At 44.5% G+C, this 20,654-nt stretch overlaps 1 protein-coding gene across 1 annotated transcript in view; it reads left to right on the forward strand.

The window, feature by feature from the left end:
* The first annotated feature begins 2,988 nt into the window (after positions 1-2,988).
* LOC142251843 (RNA transcription, translation and transport factor protein-like) overlaps positions 2,989-20,654 on the forward strand; it is a 39,310-nt gene continuing 21,644 nt past the window's right edge. Inside the window, exon 1 of the mRNA XM_075324891.1 lies at positions 2,989-3,252. Within this exon, the coding sequence (XP_075181006.1) occupies positions 2,989-3,252 (264 nt within the window). The remainder of the gene's footprint in view (positions 3,253-20,654) is intronic.

Below are 20,654 nucleotides of genomic sequence, written 5' to 3' on the forward strand. Positions count from 1 at the left end.
GATAGATAGATCTTTATTTTTAACCTTCTCAGATTCCTTAATAACAGGGTCGGTACCGCAGGACTGGCGCATAGCAAATGTGGTGCCAATATTCAAAAAGGGGACAAAAACTGAGCCGGGAAAATATAGGCCGGTAAGTTTAACCTCAATGGTTGGTAAAATCCTTGAGGGTTTCTTGAGAGATGCTATACTGGAGTATCTCAAGAAAAATAACCTTATGACAGAGTATCAACATGGGTTTATGAGGGATCGATCCTGTCAAACTAATTTGATCAGCTTCTATGAAGAGGTAAGTTCAAGCCTGGACCAGGGAAATGCAGTGGATGTTGTGTATATGGACTTTTCAAAAGCTTTTGATACGATGCCACACAAAAGGTTGGTACATAAAATGAGAATAATGGGGATAGGGGAAAATATGTGTAACTGGGTTATAAACTGGCTCCGTGATAGGAAACAAAGGTTGGTTATTAATGGTACGTACTCGGACTGGGTCTCAGTTCATAGTGGGGTACCACAGGGGTCAGTATTCGGCCCGCTTCTTTTCAACATATTTATTAATGACCTTGTTGGGGGCATGCGGAGTAGAATTTCAATATTTGCAGATGATACTAAACTCTGCAGGGTAATCAATACAGAGGAGGATAATTTTATATTACAGGGAGATTTATGTAAATTGGAGGATTGGGCTGAGAAGTGGCAATTGAAGTTTAATGTAGATAAATGTAAGGTCATGCACTTGGGTAGAGGAAATATAATTTATAATTATGTACTTAATTGTAGAACACTGGGTAAAACAGACACAGAAAAAGACTTGGGTGTATGGGTGGATGGTAAACTTCACTTTAGTGGACAGTGTCAGGCAACTACTGCCAGGGCTAATAAAATAATGGGATGTATTAAAAGAGGTATAAGTGTTCATGAAAAAAATATAGTTCTACCTCTGTACAAGTCACTAGTGCGACCGCACTTAGAATACTGTGTACAATTCTGGTCACCGATATATAAGAAGGACATAGCTGAACTGGAGAGGGTGCAGAGAAGAGCGACCAAGATTATTAGAGGAATGGGTGGGCTGCAATACCAAGACAGGTTATTAAACTTGGGGTTATTTAGTTTGGAAAAACGAAGGCTTAGGGGGGATCTAATCACAACGTATAAATATATGAGGGGACAGTACAGAGACCTTTCCAAAGATCTTTTTACACCTAGGCCTGCGACTGGAACATGGGGGCATCCGCTACGTCTTGAGGAAAGAAGGTTTAGTCATAATCACAGACGAGGATTCTTTACTGTACGAGCAGTGAGACTATGGAACTCTCTGCCGCATGATGTTGTAATGAGTGATTCACTACTAACATTAAAGCAGAGCCTGGATGCCTTTCTTGAAAAATTTAATATTACCAGTTATGTATATTAGATTTTATGACAGGGTGTTGATCCATGGAACTAGTCTGATTGCCATATGTGGAGTCACGAAGGAATTTTTTTCCCTATTGGCGCTTGTTTGCCACATTTTATTTTTTGCCTTCCTCTGGATCAACATGTTAGGCTACGGGTTGAAGTAGATGGACTTAGGGCGGCTTTGCACGTTGCAACATCGCACGTGCGATGTCGGTGGGGTCAAATCAAAAGTGACGCACATCCGGCGTCACTTTCGACATCGTTGTGTGTAAATCCTAGATGATACGATTAACGAGCGCAAAAGCGGCGTTATCGTATCATCGGTGCAGGCTCCGACTTTTTCATAATTACGCTGCCGCGACAGGTACGATGTTGTTCCTCGTTCCTGCGGCAGCACTCATCGCTGTGCGTAAAGCCGCAGGAGCGAGGAACATTACCTTACCTGCCACCGGCGGCTATACGGAAGGAAGGAGGTGGGCGGGATGTATACATCCTGCTCATCTCTGCTGCTCCGCCGCTATTGGCTGCCTGCCGTGTGACGTCGCTATGATGCCGCACGACCCGCCCCCTTAGGAAGGAGGCGGGTCGCCGGCCAGAGTGACGGTCGCAGGGCAGGTAAGTGCGCGTGAAGCTGGCGTAGCGATAATTTTCGCTACGCCAGCTATCACAAGATATCGTACCTGCGACGGGGGCGGGGACTATCGCGTGCAACATCGCAGCATCGGCTTGCGATGTCGCAACGTGCAAAGCCCGCTTTAGAGTCTCCCTTCAACCTTAAAAACTATGATACTATCATACTATGATACTAATCAAGGCATTAATATCCTAAGCTGATTCACATCTTGAACCAGACACTCCAGAAGAAGCTCAGAAGGTGTTGAAAGAAAGAAGTCGACTGTATCTCCATCAAGGCAAGTTGTGCAGATGTCTCATTAATCTCAAGACGCATGAGAGAGTATGTCAGATAGTGATACCTAAAGTGTATATGCCGGTGGTCTTAGAAGCATATTATGACAGAGCTGGACACTTTGGTTGGAAGAAGTTGGAGGTGTTTCTGAGAAATCGTTTCTATTGGGCTGGAATGAGAGACACCATTGAAGCATGGTGTAGGAACTGTGGTCCTTGTGCATTAAGAAGAAAAGATAGCACCAGTCAGAGAGCACCACTACAACCAATATTCACCAAACAGCCTTTAGAAATTGTCGCCTTAGACCACGTCAAGCTCACACCAAGCAGGAATGGTTACACCTACGCACTTACCATGGTGGATCACTATTCAAGATTCCTGGTGGTGGTACCTGTCAAAGATCTAACTGCTAGCACCGCAGCAAAAGCTTTTCAAGTACATTTCTGTAGACCACATGGTTATCCAGATCACGTCTTAACAGATCAAGGTCCCACTTTTGAAGCAGAAATCTTCAAAGAATTTTGCAAATTATACGGATGCAAGAAGATACGTACTACAACCTACCATGCACAAACAAATGGGATGTGTGAAAAGGTGAACCATCTAGTCATCAATCTGCTGAAAACTCTACCCTTCGAAGAGCGGAACTAGTGACTGAAAAACTGCCAGATCTCGTTGATATGTACAATAATATTCCCATGAGCTCCACCAAATGTACACCTGCTTATCTCATGACAGCAAGACCTGGAGGACTACCAGTAGACTTAGAGATGGAATTTGAAATGCCTGAAACTTGTTCACCAGATGCAGATTGGGATTCAAAACGCCAAATTCAATACAAGCAAATCCAAGAGTATGTTGAAGAGAATCTGAGTCAAAGCAGAGAGAAACAAAAAAAGAACTTCAACAGACAAGCAAAAGCTACCCCCTTTTCACCAGGAGAAGTAGTATTAAAAAGAAAAAGAAAGTTACACAAGTTGGATGACCAATGGGAAAAAGAAAACTATGTAGTACAACCCTCAAACTTTGACAATCAGAAGACTTGTATTATCAGCAAGGATCAAGGAAAGACTACATCTGCAATTTACAGAGATCACTTGAAGAAGTGCCCAGAACCCTTAAGAGTCCAAGATGAAGTTCAACCTCAACCTCAAGCAATTGAGAAGAGAAAGAAAACAATCTATACTATCCTACGTGATTTTCCAAAAGATTGACCTATGTACAACGGAGCAGTGATTGTGCCCATAATAACATTCCCACAACCAGTGGAAGAACAAGACCAGGAAAGGCCTGCAGACATTTCACCCATTCCCAGATCTAGAGTAGCACCCATACCTTTGCCATGCCATGAACACGTAGACCGTTATCTGTAGTACCCACCACCAGTAGTGGGGCACCTGTAATAGATGTCATCACACCACAAGGGCTAGAAGAAAGTCAGGAGTTGAGGAGATCAACGCGCAGCAATTTTGGTCAGCCCCCACTTAGATTCAGAGAACAATGTACATTAACTTTAAAGTATAAATATGTCTGTAAATAGTATTTGTAATGTACATATGTTAATGTGTCTCGTATAATGCCTTGAAAAGTTATATATATATTTTTGCAAAGCTGCATGGACCCTGCTTTATTTGTCTAGCTTTAATTATGGACCATGATTGCAGGATTGGTAGCAGTCACAAACTGTGTTGTAAATAGTTGCACCAGTTGTCACTTTGGAGTGTCTCAACATCCCTGAAAGACTGCTTCCACCATCCTCAGGAGAGGAAGATTGGAGGAAAGGTCTGGGATAGAGATGGACAGACCTGGTCGCCAAAAGGACCGGTGGTCTGCCTCCTTAGAGGATTCTGAGGTTCAGGATCTTTTTGGGTGGTGGTTTGAAGGGTGTGGGATGCTATAACATTTAAGTGAATGCCTCCCCTGCATGGGAAGAATCTTCTAACATGTTACCTTTTGCTTTCCGGTTACAATAAAAAAAACCTCTGTGTGCACTGTAGCTCGCGGACGAGCTACGTTTAACCAAGGGGAAATGTAGCGCCCCTGAATACATCAGGGAACTGAATCCTTTTTCCGCAGGCTGCAGGACCTACTCCCTATGGTTCCAGGTTCCCAGAAACCGGTGTCACCTCCACCAGCACCACAAACCCCACCAACACCTCACACCATGACCTGTCAGACACCACAGTGGGTTGGTCTAGGTGGAACAGGGCCACCCACCTATGGGTCAGAGGCTGATGAGTGGGAGGGAACGAGGCAGTCGAGCAACAGCTGTCAAAGGGAGAACAGCTGGAGTGTTCGCTCTCAGGGAGCTAGGAATACAAGAGTTGGGTCGCAGATAGCGGTCCGGGACCAGAGGAGTTGATGACCGGGCTCAGGGACGTCGGTCTAGAGTGTGACAGACGTGGTTTAACAGGGACTACAGGCATCAGAGAAGGACCAACAGAGCTGACTGGTACCTAGCACGACGGGGTACAGGACCCTAGGGCAGGAGCCGATTCAATGTCCTGGCAATTAACCTGCAGAAGAAGGGGGCCTTCAGGGACCTTCCTACAGCTCAGAGACTGAGGGCATCAGCACAACGCGGGGGACAGAGTTTTCCAAATAAAGCAACCCACTGAGGTCCCCAGTGTCAGCCCTTAAAAGCAAGACTTCACCCAAGACTGAAGAACTGGCCCTTACAGATTCAAGCTATAGGGACAAACACAGACACAAACAGTGCACGGAGGCAAGTTCTGGACTACTAGTGACACTGGTGGTACCAGGGACCTGGACGTGCTCCAGGCAGCAGCAGCTGTGCACAGAAACTTGTTCAAGAACGGTGTGCGTATCTTTTCATCTCCAACTATCCAACGCCTCAACCACTGCAGTGAGTACACCTGCCCCTGCACTTGGCCCTTCCATCCCTCATCATCACTTGAGCTCCGGGGCTTCCCTACCTGCGGAGGGACTGTCACCTTGCTGCTCTCCACCATCTGCCCTAGCCCTCATTGCAGCAGTGGCGGTATTCTCATTACCGCACTTCCCCTGTAAATAAACCCCTTTTCCAGTTTGAGTGCTTGCAGAAGCTCGGGTCCGGACCCCTTGAGCCACGACCATCCCGGATCCGAGCACCCAGGTCGTCACCGGGGCAGCGCAATAGCACCCTAGTAGTCCCTATCACACAAATAATAATGCTCACCCAGCCCCCCTACAAGTACTGTTTCATAAAGAAAACATAAAAAACACAACAAATTATAGTTTCCCCAAACACTGGATCCCTGCAAGACCGCCTATACAGTCAATTTCTTGGTGCAGGTAGTGCTACGTGGGGATGTCATCATGACACGTGTGCCAGGACACTGATGTTCTTTTTCACGTTCCTGTTATTCTGTAGGTAAAAAGAATAAAGTGACTTGCAAACCACAGAATGGAGTGCGATATGGTTGGGAGACCATGGTTTCATTATATCAGCAGGCCAATACAGTTAAAAGTGAGTGGTCACTCAGGGTTGGCTACACCGAGTGAGTGTGTCCATTGTGAACACCCCATTTGTTCCGCCCTCTAGTAGCTATGCAAGGGACACAACTCAAATTAGGCCACTGTCACCAGCCCACAAGGAAGCACTGCGTAAAAAAAAATGTTGGCATATAGTTGTATATGCTAATATACAGTCTATATATTAAAACACTGAGCATTTATCAACATAATTGCCTAAGAATAATATTGGTTGCTAATTGTTTAAAAAATGTAGTAAGAAATACAATGTTTTGATAGCTTTTTTTAAAACAATTCAAAATGAGTCACTATTTCAGATGTGTTTTTTAATTTTGCATTTTGCTTTTGTTGTCCAGGATTTACACACCAGAATAAACACATGGAATATGCATTAGCTGGACAGGAATCAGCCTCAGCAAAGCTTTCATCCAACATGCTGCAATAAACCATTACACTAATTTCTGGCACTGGACGGTACAGCCCGAAGACTCCTGTAAGCTGCGGATTAATGTATTGTGATAGCAGAGAACAGAAATGATTCATATTCAGAGAATGTGTAGATCAGGCTACACAGACAGGAACACATGATTAATAAGGAGAAAATAATCGGGCGTCATTTCGGAATATCCACCTATATTGCAGGAACCAGCCTGATTCATGTTCTAGTACTCCCTGCCTCTGCCCTTCATCTTCTAAGCTATACTTTCCCCTGACTCTGTTTGCTATTCAGCCCATCACTCTTTTTCACTTTCCATTTCTGCCTCTCATCTGTCTTTTCCTCTCATCCGTTGTTCCCTGGTGTCATAGCAAGTAGTATTGTGACTTTCATTTATATATTAGACTTGTCTCTTTGCTCTGAGAGTCATCAAACAAGCTCATCCTACAGAAAAATTCCATCTGCGGATAGCTCGATGAGTTATTCCCTGGAGCAATGACACAACACTTCATCAGTGAGCGGAGCAATGTTTGCATTGCCTGCTTTTCTGGCTGTCTCCATATGGGGGCACTGTTTCATGCCTCATCATTTTTCTATTTAATAGATTCATTTATATCTGATTTACAATTATTTGATCTCATTCTATGAACTTGATGACTCACTGAATATTCCTCACTTGTACTTATTTTTCAACCTGGATATCTGACAGTATCAATACAATTCATTTAAGTTGAAGATCTAGATTTCCTAAGCAGTATAACAACGTTTGGAGAGTGGCACGGAGGTCACCCGACTGCTTCTTGCTGGCAAGACTAGATGAATGCATAGATTAAATCAATGCCTATTTGTACAATGGAGAAAGTTTTTGTTCTGTTATCATCTGTTCAATCATAACAATACCATCAGGGCGGACATACCATTGGTGCAGCCTGTGCCTCTGTACAGGGGCCCCAGGAGATAAGGGTGCCATTTCTACCTCCAAAGAAGGTGGGATCGTGCCTTATAATGAGTTAGTGTACTGAAAAAAAGCCCATATTCTAACAGGGGCATCTTCTGTCTGTGTTCGTCGGTAAAAACCATCCAATGCTGCTTGAATAATGTGATGTATAAAATAAGATGGTCTTTTTAAGGCCTAATTTTTTTCAAAAGTAGTCAACCCAATTCTAACCTTCCACCTTACTACACCTCATCATGTTATTATTGAACTACTGTATATAGTGAACACTGAAGGAGTTGGTCCAACACAACAATGGAGAACCAATCTATAATTTGTTTGAGTCCAACCACAGAGACCCTCCTCACCTCTTGTGAAAACAGACCCTAGTAGTGCAACTCTGGTCAATAGTTTTATTCAGTTACTGCTAGAGCTAAAAAAAAATGATTGCTGGGGGTGCAGTATGTTAGATCTACAGGGGCATCTCAATAAATTATAATATCATCAAAAAGTTAATTAATTTCAGTAATTCAATACAAAAAGTGAAACATATATATTATAAAGAGTCATTATCATTACAAACAGAGTGATCTATTGCAAGTATTTATTTCTGTTAATGTTGATGATTATGGCTTACAGCCAATAAAAACCCAAAAGTCATTATCTCAGAAAATTAGAATATTATATAAGACCAACTGAAAAAATTATTTTAAACTCAGAAATGTTGGCACCTACTGAAAGGTCTGAACAGTAAATGCCTCAATACTTGATCGGGGCTCCTTTTGCATCTGGCACTGCTGAGGTGTTATGGAAGCCCAGGTTGCTTTGATAGCAGCCTTCAGCGTGTCTGTATTGTTGGGTCTGGTGTATCTCATCTTCCTCTTGATAATACCCCATAGATTCTCTATGGGGTTTAGGTCCGGCGAGTTTGCTGGCCAATCAAGCACAGTGATACTGTGGTTATTAAACCAGGTATTGGTACTTTTGGCAGTGTGGACAGGTGACAAGTCCCGCTGGAAAATGACATTTCCATCTCCAAAAAGCTTGTCGGCAGAGGGAAGCATGAAGTGCTCTAAAATTTCCTGGTAGATGGCTGCATTGACTTTGGTCTTGATAAAACACAGTGGACCTACACCAGCAGATGACATGGCTCCCCAAACCATTACTTATTGTGGAAACTTCACACTAGACCTCAAGCAGCTTGGATTGTGGCCTCGCCACTCTTCCTCCAGACTCTGGGACCTTGATTTCTAAATGAAATGCAAAATTTACTTTCATCTGAAAACAGCATCTTGGACCACTGAGCAACAGACCAGTTCTTTTTTCTCCTTGGCCCAGGTAAGATGCTTCTGCCATTTTCTATTGGTCATGAGGGGCTTGACACAAGTAATGCAACACTTATAGCCTGTGTCCTGGATACGTCTGTGTGTGGGGGCTCTTGAAGCACTGACTCCAGCAGAAGTCCACTCCTTGTGAATATCCCCCAAAATTTTGAATGGCCTTTTCTTAACAATCAAATCAATGCTGCAGTTAACCCAGTTGCTTGTATACCTTTTTCCACCACACTTTTTCCTTCCACTCAACTTTCTATTAATATGCTTGGATACAGCATTCTGTGAACAGCCAGTTTCTTTAGCAATGACCTTTTGTGGCTTACCCTACTTGTGGAGTGTGTCAATAACTGCCTTCTGGACATCTGTCAAATCAGCAGTCTTCTCCATGATTGTGCAGCCTACTGAATCAGACTAAGGGACCATTTTAAACAATTTTAATCATATTAAATGCTTTGCAGGTGTTTTGTAGTAATTTTTCTAATTTTCTGAGATAATGACTTTTGGGTTTTCATTGGCTGTAAGCCATAATCATCAACATTAACAGAAATAAACACTTCAAATAGATCACTCTGTGTATAATGACTCTATTTAATATATGTGTTTCCCTTTTTGTATTGAATTACTGAAATAAATTAATTTTTTGATGATATTCTCATTTATTGAGACGCACTTGTATATGATCAGACAGTGATGATCTTTTTATAGACGAGGTCATCAAAATCATATGAATGGAAAGCCATTTAAAAATAAAAGTTTGCTTCACCATGTTCACCTTCTGCCGATGGATCTGTGTAAGGGCTTATTATTTTGTGTATCGAGTTGATGTTTTACTTAATATCCTTTTGGGCTAGATACATGCTTTTGATTGTTTTTTATTGTGTTTGGTGGAGTTGCAGCTAACAGCAAACCCAATTATTTAAATCTTTATGATATTTTTGCTGATGCATTAATTCATTTCATATTTTGATAAATCTATGGATACAGTGATGTCATATATATTTCATTTGACATTTTTTATTTTTATTGGGGTTAAAAAGTGGGAAATTCAGATGTTTACTTTTATTAAAACTTTTGTTTTCCTTTATATTTTAGTCGCCCTTAGGAGACTTGAAGCAGTGATCATCTGATTGCTTGTTCTAAGAACTGCAATTGAATTACATTGCATTATATAGACTGATCATGTTCTTTCATGAAGTCCAGCCTATGAGACAAGGATAACAGTCATATGCAGCTTAAAGCACCACTCCAGTGGGGGGTTTTTTCAGCGCTGGAAAGGTGCTTTAAACGCAAGTACTCTGCGCCCTGTCTTATATTTACCCTGTGGTATTTTCATCATTTTTGGACAATGCTTCAATCCTGTGGCGCCATCTTGTGCTCATAACTTTTGACTGGCCTAACTGTGTGGAGCACACTGCCAATCAGCATGATGTCTGCAGTGACCCCTGTTGACTGGGCCGACCGAAACAGAAGATGATGTTGATGAGAAGGTAAGATGGTCCCCGTGCAGAGTAGGCATGTAGTTAGCAACTATCTGCCTGTTAGTTCTTAGCCCCATGCATAAAGTAATAAAATTCCTGAATAACCCCTTTGAACAGACACCCTGCTGCCATGACGATTGGACAATTGTGTCACAAGTGGCAACTGATGGAAGAATGCACACTCCATTGGTCGTGCCATTTAAATGATGCATCAGCGATTGACCGTGGCATTTAAATAGTTAAATAGCAGTGACTGCCACATCTCTCTGCATCATGCAAGCTCAACTCCTCAGCCTAATCCATACGCCGGGACCCGACATATGATGTATCAGTACAACATACTGTACATATGTTGGGAAGGGATTAAAGGATTAAAGGGCGGCACGGTGGCTCAGTAACTGCAGTCTTGCAGCGCTGGGGTCCTGGGTTCAAATCCCACCAAGGACACCATCTGCAAGGAGTTTGTATGTTCTCCCCGTGTATGCGTGGGTTTCCTCCGGGTTCTCCGGTTTCCTCCCACACTCCAAAGACATACAGATAGGGACTCTAGATTGTGAGCCCCAATGGGGACAGTGTTGCCAATGTATGTAAAGTTTTGTGGAATTAATAGCGCTATATAAATGAATACAATTATTAATTATTATTTATTAAAGGATTATTCCCATGTTATGAAGTAAGCAGATGGTAGTGGTAACCTAATAAAGTTTGCAATTAAAGGGCACGTGTCAGTACGATTTCTTCCACAAACTGTTTATACTCTATATCGAGACGAAATCACCATCTCATCACTCAGTACAGGACTGAAACGGTGCTGGATACCGGAGAAGATAACGATCAGTGAAGATATTATCACACTTACACTACACTAACACACGTGTTTTACGGAATTAATAAAAATAATTGAATAGAATAATAAACAAAAAGAGCCAAAGTTGCATTTTTGTAGCCTTTGTAAAACATCTGTGTAATGACTAATAGATATGTTCACCATATAAACAGTAATAAACAATAAATTAATTCAATACATTCCTGTTCACGGACTCGGAGACTGTCCACATCTTATGTTTGCAAGGCACCAACAATCTTTCCTATACCAAACAGACCATAACACAATAAGCAGCTGTGATGTCAAACTATGTAATGGTCCAGATTTAATTACATTAATATTTCAATGAAATTCTAAACTGCTGGTGGGGTGTAAATGAGTTTGGAGTAAGTGTATTTTGTAAAGCAACTTGTTTTGTATGTTTTACAAAGTAGAAGGAAAGTTCCTGCAAAACTAACAAAGGCAATCGTAAAGTACAGAACAATACAGTGAGCAGGATAAACTAATCTTTACTCATGTAGGAGAGACAGGATTGAATGAAGCATACAGTTAAAAATAACAGTAATGACTAGAGTTGAGCGCGGTTCGCGGTTCATGGTTCTCCAGTTCGCGGTTTGAGTGATTTTGGGGGCTGTTCTAGATCGAACTAGAACTCGAGCTTTTTGCTAAAGCTCGATAGTTCTAGTTACGTTCGAGAACGGTTCTAGCAGCAAAAAGCCAAGCTAATTACTAGCTGGCTTTCCGCTGTAATAGTGTAAGTCACTCTGTGACTCACACTATTATGAAATTTCAGCGCATAGTGTGCGGAGACTGCGCGTTCAGATCAGTGCTGCTGAGATAATGGCGATCGCCATTTTTTTTTTTTCCCTTGTCTTCCATCCCTAAGCGCGCGCGTGTAGTGGGGTGGGCCAGCATGTCAGCCAATCCCAGACACACACAGCTAAGAGGACTTTTAGTCAGAGAAGCAACGGCATGTGTGTTAGGATGTCCATGTCACATGTTCCTGCATTATAAAAACGGGAATCTGCCCATCCGGACGCCATTATCTCTTCTGCGTCTGGGTGTCAGTCACCGCTGGCGTAGCTCCTGTCTCCGATACTACTGTGTATGCTCTACACACAGCGCTATACAGAATAGGGATAGAAGTTTCTATTAGCCCTTGTAAGGGCTAATAACAGGAGGCTCAGAGCCATAGGTGACAGTCAGGTCCGTGGAAACAGATTTTGACAGCTACAGAAGATAACAGCGTCTGTGTAGCTAAGGTCAGGGACTTCCTCGCTGCATTTCACCATTAGGAGGAATAGAAAGTGAGGCTTCCTTTCCTCTACACAGACCCACAACCCTGCCACTGTACCCTCCTGCCCCTTGCACACTCAAGCTCATTGTTACTAAGCCATTATACTAGCAAACACTGAGTAAACTTAGTGGCATCCTAAAAGTGGCAGTTGGACTTCCATTAGTGTCCAACTAGTGCAAATCTATTTGCAGCACCTCTGCATTGCACACTCAAAATCATTGTTACTAAGCCATTATACTAGCAAACACTAAGTAAACTTAGTGGCATCCTAAAAGTGGCTGTTGGACTTCCATTAGTGTCCCACTGGTGCAAAGCTATTTGCAGCACCACTACATTGAACACTCAAACTCATTGTTACTAAGCCATTATACTAGCAAACACTGAGTAAACTTAGTGGCATCCTAAAAGTGGCTGTTGGACTTCCATTAGTGTCCCACTAGTGCAAATCTATTTGCAGCACCTCTGCATTGCACACTCAAACTCATTGTTACTAAGCCATTATACTAGCAAACACTGAGTAAACTTAGTGGCATACTAAAAGTGGCTGTTGGACTTCCATTAGTGTTCCACTAGTGCAAATCTATTTGCAGCACCCCTGCATTGCACACTCAAGCTCATTGTTACTAAGCCATTATACTAGCAAACTATGCTGCCAGTTAAAGGGCCGTAGTTGCATTGTCAGGGATAGTTATTGTTGTTTATTCTGCTGTTAATAAAGATAGACCACCGCTGCAATCTACACCACCTCTCAATTTTTACTACCACATTTTAAGTGCACAATCTTGTTGCAATCAAAATGAGTGGCAAAATGACAGATGCTGTTGGAAAGGAGAAGAGGCGTGTTGGAAAAGGAAAAAAAGGGTTTGTCTGTGGGGAAGGTGGCAAAGCTCCATTAACATCTGCTGAAGATAGACCATCTTCCAGCAAAAGTAAGATGTCTACTACTTACCGTGGACAATCCGATGTGCTCCCTTTTTTATGGACACGAACAACTGGAATAAAGGTAGATGATGGCCAAAAAAAGAAAATGCTTGAATGGATCTCAAGTGGTCCAACAAGTGCCCTCTCCGCCACCTCAACTACCGCATCCAAAAAACACCAGTCCTCTGAGTTGTCATCCCAATCACACTTGCTTTCTTCCAGCTCTGAAGTCTCCATCCGCCCTGCACAGTATGGTGAAGTTGAGATGACTTAGTCTGCAGAGCAGTTCAGTAACACTATAGCCTGGGAATCAGAGGTCTGCTCCCAAGCTACAGTGAGTACAGACCAGGAAATGGTCTGCAGTGATGCCCAGAACCTTTGTGACTCAGATTCAGGCCGTGATGAACAAGTTTCTGAGCATAATTTTGACCCTTATTCACAAACTGTAACACCTGTTGTAATAGACAATGAGGAACATACTGATGACGATGAGACGCAGATACCAGATTGGAATGACAACTTAAAAATTCGTTCAGGGCAAGAAGAGGCTTGGTCTGAGGGTGAGGGGAGTGCAAACACAACAATTGATGAAGAAGTTCTAGATCCCACCTACTGTCAACCCACAGTCAGTCACTCGAGGAGGTCAACAGAGATGGTGGAGGAGGATGCAACTGATGACGAAGTTACCTTGCGCCTTCCTGGACAAAGTCGGAGTACTGGTAGCACGTCTACAACTGCATCCTCAGCCACCACTGTGCCTCTGAGCACTAGTCGGGGTGGATCAGCAGGTCACATGCCCTCTAAGCCTTGCCTAGCCTGGTCCTTTTTTGACAAAACAAAACATCGCCCAAATTATGTGATCTGTAAAATTTGTCATGATTCTGTTAGTAGGGGGCAAAACCTCAGCAGTTTGACAACGTCTTCCATGAATCGTCACATGAATAAATATCATATGCCCCAGTGGGAAGCTCACCATGCTGCAATGCGGCCTAGCGGAGCGAACCATCCACCGCCTGCCCCTTCCAGTGCATCCGCGCGCTCTTCATCTTCTAGGACTGTGGGGACAGCTGTCACACCTGGTTTTCCACCCACAACTTCCACCACTGTAACCGCAACAGGCAGTTTGCTTGGTAGGTCGCCAGTTGGTTTGGAAGGGAAAACAAGTGCGTGTGTACAGCTCTCTCAGACATCGATAGCACCAACGTTGGATGAAGGCAACATCATGTCTATGCCTGCACTTTCCTCACAAACCTGCATTTTTCCTGGGACACCCTACTCAACACCGTCTACACACAGCAGCCAGCTCTCTGTCCCTCAGATGTGGACAAATAAAAGGCCATTTCCTGCCACCCATGACAAAGCTAAGAGGTTGACTTTATCCCTCTGTAAGCTCTTGGCTACCAAAATGCTGCCCTTCCGCCTGGTGGACACACAGGATTTTAGAGACCTTATGTCTGTCGCTGTGCCCCAGTACCAGATGCCCAGTCGCCACTACTTCTCTAAGAAAGGTGTGCCTGCGCTACACCAGCATGTCACACACAACATCACCGCTTCCTTGGGAAACTCTGTGTGTGAACGGGTTCATTTCACCACCGATACTTGGACCAGTAAGCATCGACAGGGACGTTACATGTCACTGACTGGGCACTGGGTAACTAAGGTGATAGATGGTGAATGGTCTGCTGCACAAGTCTTGCTGTCCCCACGACTTGTGTGTCAATCCTCTGTCTGTCCAAATTCCGCCACTGCTTCTGCCTCCTCCACCTCGTCTGGGTCCTCCAGCTCCGCCCCAAGCCTGCCTGGTCAGGCCACCAGCGTTCTAACTGCGCAGAAGGAATCACGCACCCCTCATTACTATGCTGGCTGCAGAGTGCAATGGCATCAGGCGGTCTTTAGCTTGAAATGTCTTGGAAATAAGAGTCACACAGCGGCTGAGTTGTGGGCAGCTCTGGAGACTGAGTTTAATAAATGGTTGTCTCCACTCAACTTGCTGCCAGGCAAGGCCGTGTGCGACAATGCTGCAAAACTGGGTGCGGCACTTCGCCTGGGCAAGGTGACACACGTGCCTTGTATGGCTCACATGTTGAACCTTGTTGTCCAGCAATTTTTAACACACTACCCCGGCCTAGATGGCCTTCTGAACAGGGCACGAAAACTCTCTGCTCACTTCCGCCGTTCAACCATCGCTGCTGAGCGACTTGCATCGCTCCAGAAGTCTTTCGGCTTGCTGGTTCATCGCCTGAAATGCGATGTGCCGACACGCTGTAATTCGACTCTCCACATGTTACAGTGACTGTAGCAGCACCGTCGAGCCCTGGTGCAATACGTCATGACATATAGCCTGGGCCAACGAGATGCAGAGGTGAGGCAGATCACCCTGATGGAGTGGTCTCAGATCAAGGTCCTATGCACCCTTCTGCACAGTTTCGACATGGCGACGAATATGTTTAGCGCTGACAATGCCATTATCAGCATGACAATTCCACTCATTTACATGCTGGAGCACACGCTAAAGACTATTCAGAGTCAGGGGGTGGGACAAAAGGAAGGGGAGGAACTACAGGAGGATTCATATGAGCAAGAGACAACAACATCACCAAGGTCTAGACGTTCATCATCACCAACGCGGCAGGCATGGGACCATGGGGGACAGGGATCAACAAGGGCGCATAGTAGCAGGCGAAATGTTGAGGAAGGTGCAGGAGAACACGAAGAAATGGAGGACGAACTGTCCATGGACATGGAAGACTCAGCGGATAAGGGAGACCTTGGTCAAATCTCTGTTGAAAGAGGTTGGGGGGAGATGACAGAGGAAGAAAGAACGGTTAGCACCTCTATGCCACAATTACAGCGTGGACTTGGTCCGCATGGCTGCGCAAGACACATGAGCGCCTTCTTGCTGCACTACCTCCAACATGACCCTCGTATTGTCAAAATTAGAAGTGATGATGACTACTGGCTTGCCACACTATTAGATCCCCGGTACAAGTCCAAATTTTGTGACATAATTCCAGCCATAGAAAGGGACTCACATATGCAGGAGTATCAGCAGAAGCTGTTACTCGATCTTAGCTCGGTTTTTCCACCAAACAACCGTGGTGCAGGGAGTGAATCTCCCAGTTGTAACTTGACAAACATGGGACAGTCTCGTCATCTTCAACAGTCTACCTGTACCAGTAGCACCGTATCTGGTGCTGGTAACAGCAATTTTATTGAATCTTTTCATAATTTTTTTAGACCATCCTTTGCAAGGCCATCAGAGACAACAACTCTGACACATAGTCAACAGTTGGAGAGGATGATACAGGAGTATCTCCAAATGAACATCGATGCCATTACTTTGCAAATGGAGCCTTCCTCATTTTGGGCTTCATTCTTCAAAAATGGCCAGAGCTCTCCTCTTACGCCTTGGAGATTTTGTCATGTTCAGCTGCCAGCGTTGTCTCTGAATGTGTCTTCAGTGCTGCTGGGTGTGTGCTGACAGATAAGCGCACGCGTCTGTCCAGTGACAATGTGGACAGACTAACGTTCATCAAAATAAACAAATCATGAATCCACAAGGAATTTACCACCCCTGTGTCATCCTGGGGAGAGTAAATGCTTTTGGATTTTGAATGTGCTTGATGCAAATCTACCTGTGAATTGTACAACTGGGGCACAAGTGCTGACACTGAAGGGGTGGGTGTGTGTGGGGCCCAATTTTTGGAAAAAAGGGAGACTCTGCTTGGAGTAACCCTTGCTTACAGTGTTTTTAAAAATGATCCAAGATGAACAGAGCTGGGATCAGGAAAAACTTTGCTACCTAACCCGGTGTCATCCTGGGGACGGATAAGAATGGCGTATTTTTGAATGTGCTTGATGCAAATCTACCTGTGAGTGTACAACTGGGGCACAAGTGCTGCCACTGAAGGGGTGGGTGTGTGTGGGGCCCAATTTTTGGAAAAAAGGGAGACTCCGCTTGGAGTATCCCTTGCTTACAGTGTTTTTAAAAATGTTCCAAGATGAACAGAGCTGGGATCAGGAAAGACTTAGCTACCTACCCCGGTGTCATCCTGGGGACGGTTAAGGATGGCGTATTTTTGAATGTGCTTGATGCAAATCTACCTGTGAAGTGTATAACTGGGGCACAAGTGATGCCACTGAAGGGGTGGGTGTGTGTGTGGCCCAATTTTCGGAAAAAAGGGAGACTCCGCTTGGAGTAACCCTTGCTTACAGTGTTTTTAAATATGATCTAAGATGAACAGAGCTGGGATCATTAAAGACTTAGCTACCTACCCCGGTGTTATCCTGGGGACAGTTAAGGATGGCGTATTTTTGAATGTGCCTGATGCAAATCTACCTGTGAAGTGTACAATTGGGGCACAAGTGCTGCCACTGAAGGGGTGGGTGTGTGTGGGGCCCAATTTTTGGAAATAAGGGAGACTTAGCTTGGAGTAACCCTTGCTTGCTGTGTTTTTTAAAAGGAGCCAAGATAAACAAGTCATGGTTCAGCAAAGACTTTTCTACCTACCCCGGGGTCATCCTGGGGACGGTTAAGTATGGCGTATTTTTGAATGTGCTTGATGCAAATCTAGCTGTGAAGTGTACAACTGGGGCACAAGTGCTGCCACTGAAGGGGTGTGTGTGTGTGTGTGTGGCCCAATTTTTGGAAAAAAGGGAGACTCTGCTTGGAGTAACCCTTGCTTACATTGTTTTTAAAAATGATCAAAGATCAACAGAGCTGGGATCAGGAAAGACTTAGCTACCTACCCCGGTGTCATCCTGGGGACGGTTAAGGATGGCGTATTTTTGAATGTGCTTGATGAAAATCTACCTGTGAAGTATACAACTGGGGCAAAATTGCTGCCATTGAAGGGGTGGGTGTGTGTGGGGCCCAATTTTTGGAAAAAAGGGAGACTCCGCTTGGAGTAACCCTTGTTTCGCGGGCGGAGGAGGGGACACTGCGCTCACCCACTGCTCGGGTCCGGCTGCTGCTGCTGCTCGCTCGGTCGGTGGCTCGAGCGGTGGGCCGGATCCCGGGGACTCGAGCGGCGCTCCTTGCCCGTGAGTGAAAGGGGGGGGGTTTGGTTTAGGGATATTGTTTGTGACGCCACCCACGGTTGTGGTGAGGTTGTGACACCACCGCTGCTCTGCACGGGGATCCCGGGAGCGATAACAGAATGTAGAATAGGTAGACCCTGCCTAATATGGCCCATTGGAATCTTCTAAAGAATTCCGCCCCATATATAAAACAGCGGTTACCATAGAAATAGGAAGAGACGCATGAGTACAATAAACTTTATTAGAAACGATCAGGACCGGAAGTGACGTATCGCTATCCGGCGTTACATACTAACATAGAGGAGATAAACAATACAGATAGTTACGTGTGGTACACATCCCGAATAACCGGTAGAATAGATTACTTAGAAATATTACACTCCATTTCATATAAAACAATATGTAAAGTTTAAAACGGAAGTGACGTGTCGCATCTAACTCGGAAAACTGGATATGGTAACCGGAAGTGACCTCATGAGAATAGTACAGCCTGATTGGTTGAGAGGAGTGACAATCAATACTCCCACACGAGGAACCGGAAATTATGGGTTTCTGGAGGGATATTTAAACCCCATGGGTGGCCATATCCAGCAGGCGTGCACTACTAGCACTCCCAGCTGAACATCTAGCATACCTGTGGCTGCTTCACCCAACAGTAAGTACTACCCTTCTATGGGAAATTATTCCATCTTTGTGATTGTGGAGAGACTGATACTCTTTCCTACATATATATATATATTGCAGTTATTCCACATTGGAGAGAAAATATACCCTGTGGGTGATTAGCGCAAACAAGCGTCTATCCAGTGGTGGCTCATAGACAGATATCTTATTTCATCTATGCAATCCTATCTGCAAGTGAGTACAACTGTGGGTGAAAAATGTTGGAACTATAGGTGATTTTGGAATGAAATGTCTACATTTATCTATATATTTTTCAGCAATAAGAGGATCCCTCATTTAAGGATCGATGTATTCCTTGACTAATGGGATACTTAGTAAGTAGAGACTGTCTATGTATAGGGCTGGTGGTATGATGAATAGGTTTTTTGATTAATTTTAGACAAATTGTTGTTACAGTTTACCATTAGTGATGAGCGAGTACTAAAAAGCTCGGGTGCTCGAAGCTCGGGCCGAGCCTCCCAAGATACTCGTGTACTAGGCCCGAGCAACGAGCCCAATGTTATCCTATGGGAGACCCGAGTATTTTTGTGAAATGACCCCCCGGCAGCATGGAGAAACCCTAAAAATGTCACAAAAGTCTCAGAAGAGTGCTCAAATGACATGGCAACAGCATGGGGAAGACCCCTTGAAGTATTTATCACTGAAAAGTCACAGCTGTGAACAATTTTGTCTGCGTTTTACGCCATTTTTACGGACTCACCAGAAAACCTTCCAAAATGACCCCAAAATGATTTTTCATGGCGGAAATGTTAAGGGCACATACCCAATAGTGAGATAGAGCTGGTGTATGTTACTTTTTGAGATTAATACATGAAAGATTTTACGTGAAAACATTGTGTGGCACTCCGATGTCCCTGAGAAGAGACGTACATGAAGGCCTCTTGAGTCTAATGTGCCCATTTTGAGGAAGTGAGTCTTTGTAGTATTTTCCTTTGCCAGGGCAGTCCAAAATTGTGAGGTTCACCAATGCCCCTGCATACAGACGTGCATGAGGGCCTGTAAACCTGAAGTGCCCATTGTAAGGAAGTGGGTCTATTGTAGTATAGCCCTTAGGCAGGGCAGCCAAAAATTGGGAGGCTCCACATTGTCCCTGGATAGAGACGTGCATGATGGCCTGTAAACCTGAAGTGCCCATTGTAAGGAAGTGGGTCTATTGTAGTATAGCCCTTAGGCAGGGCAGCCAAAAATTGGGAGGCTCCACATTGTCCCTGGATAGAGACGTGCATGATGGCCTGTAAACCTGAAGTGCCCATTGTAAGGAAGTGGGTCTATTGTAGTATAGCCCTTAGGCAGGGCAGCCAAAAATTGGGAGGCTCCACGTTGTCCCTGGATAGAGACGTGCATGATGGCCTGTAAACCTGAAGTGCCCATTGTAAGGAAGTGGGTCTATTGTAGTATAGCCCTTAGGCAGGGCAGCCAAAAATTGGGAGGCTCCACGTTGTCCCTGGATAGAGACGTGCATGAGGGCCTGTAAACCTGAAGTGCCCATTGGAAGGAAGTGGGTCTATTGTAGTATAGCCCTTAGGCAGGGCAGCCAAAAATTGGGAGGCTCCACGTTGTCCCTGGATAGAGACCTGTTAGGTTCTTAGTGCCTCCGTGCTTGCATTTAAAAACCGCACGTGTGTGCCTGTTGGTGGCAGCTTTCCGCTGCATTTGTGTGAGTTTTGCAAAAACTTGGATATAACGCACAAGTCTAGTGAATACACATCAGCACAGCATTGCAAAATGCGCAAGGGCGTTGTCAACGAACAAGGAAGTGGACGTGATGGTGGTGCAGGCAGAGACCGAGGTTGTGTGCAAGCTCTAATTTCGCCACAACAAAGGGCCACATCTAGTCGCTCGCACGTCCTGTCCCAAATTCTTGGGGACCGCTGCAGTACACCGCTCTTGAACCAAGACCAGTGTCAACAGGTTGTTAGTTG

Source organism: Anomaloglossus baeobatrachus, chromosome 9, assembly GCF_048569485.1.
Source record: "Anomaloglossus baeobatrachus isolate aAnoBae1 chromosome 9, aAnoBae1.hap1, whole genome shotgun sequence".
NCBI lineage: Eukaryota > Metazoa > Chordata > Amphibia > Anura > Aromobatidae > Anomaloglossus > Anomaloglossus baeobatrachus.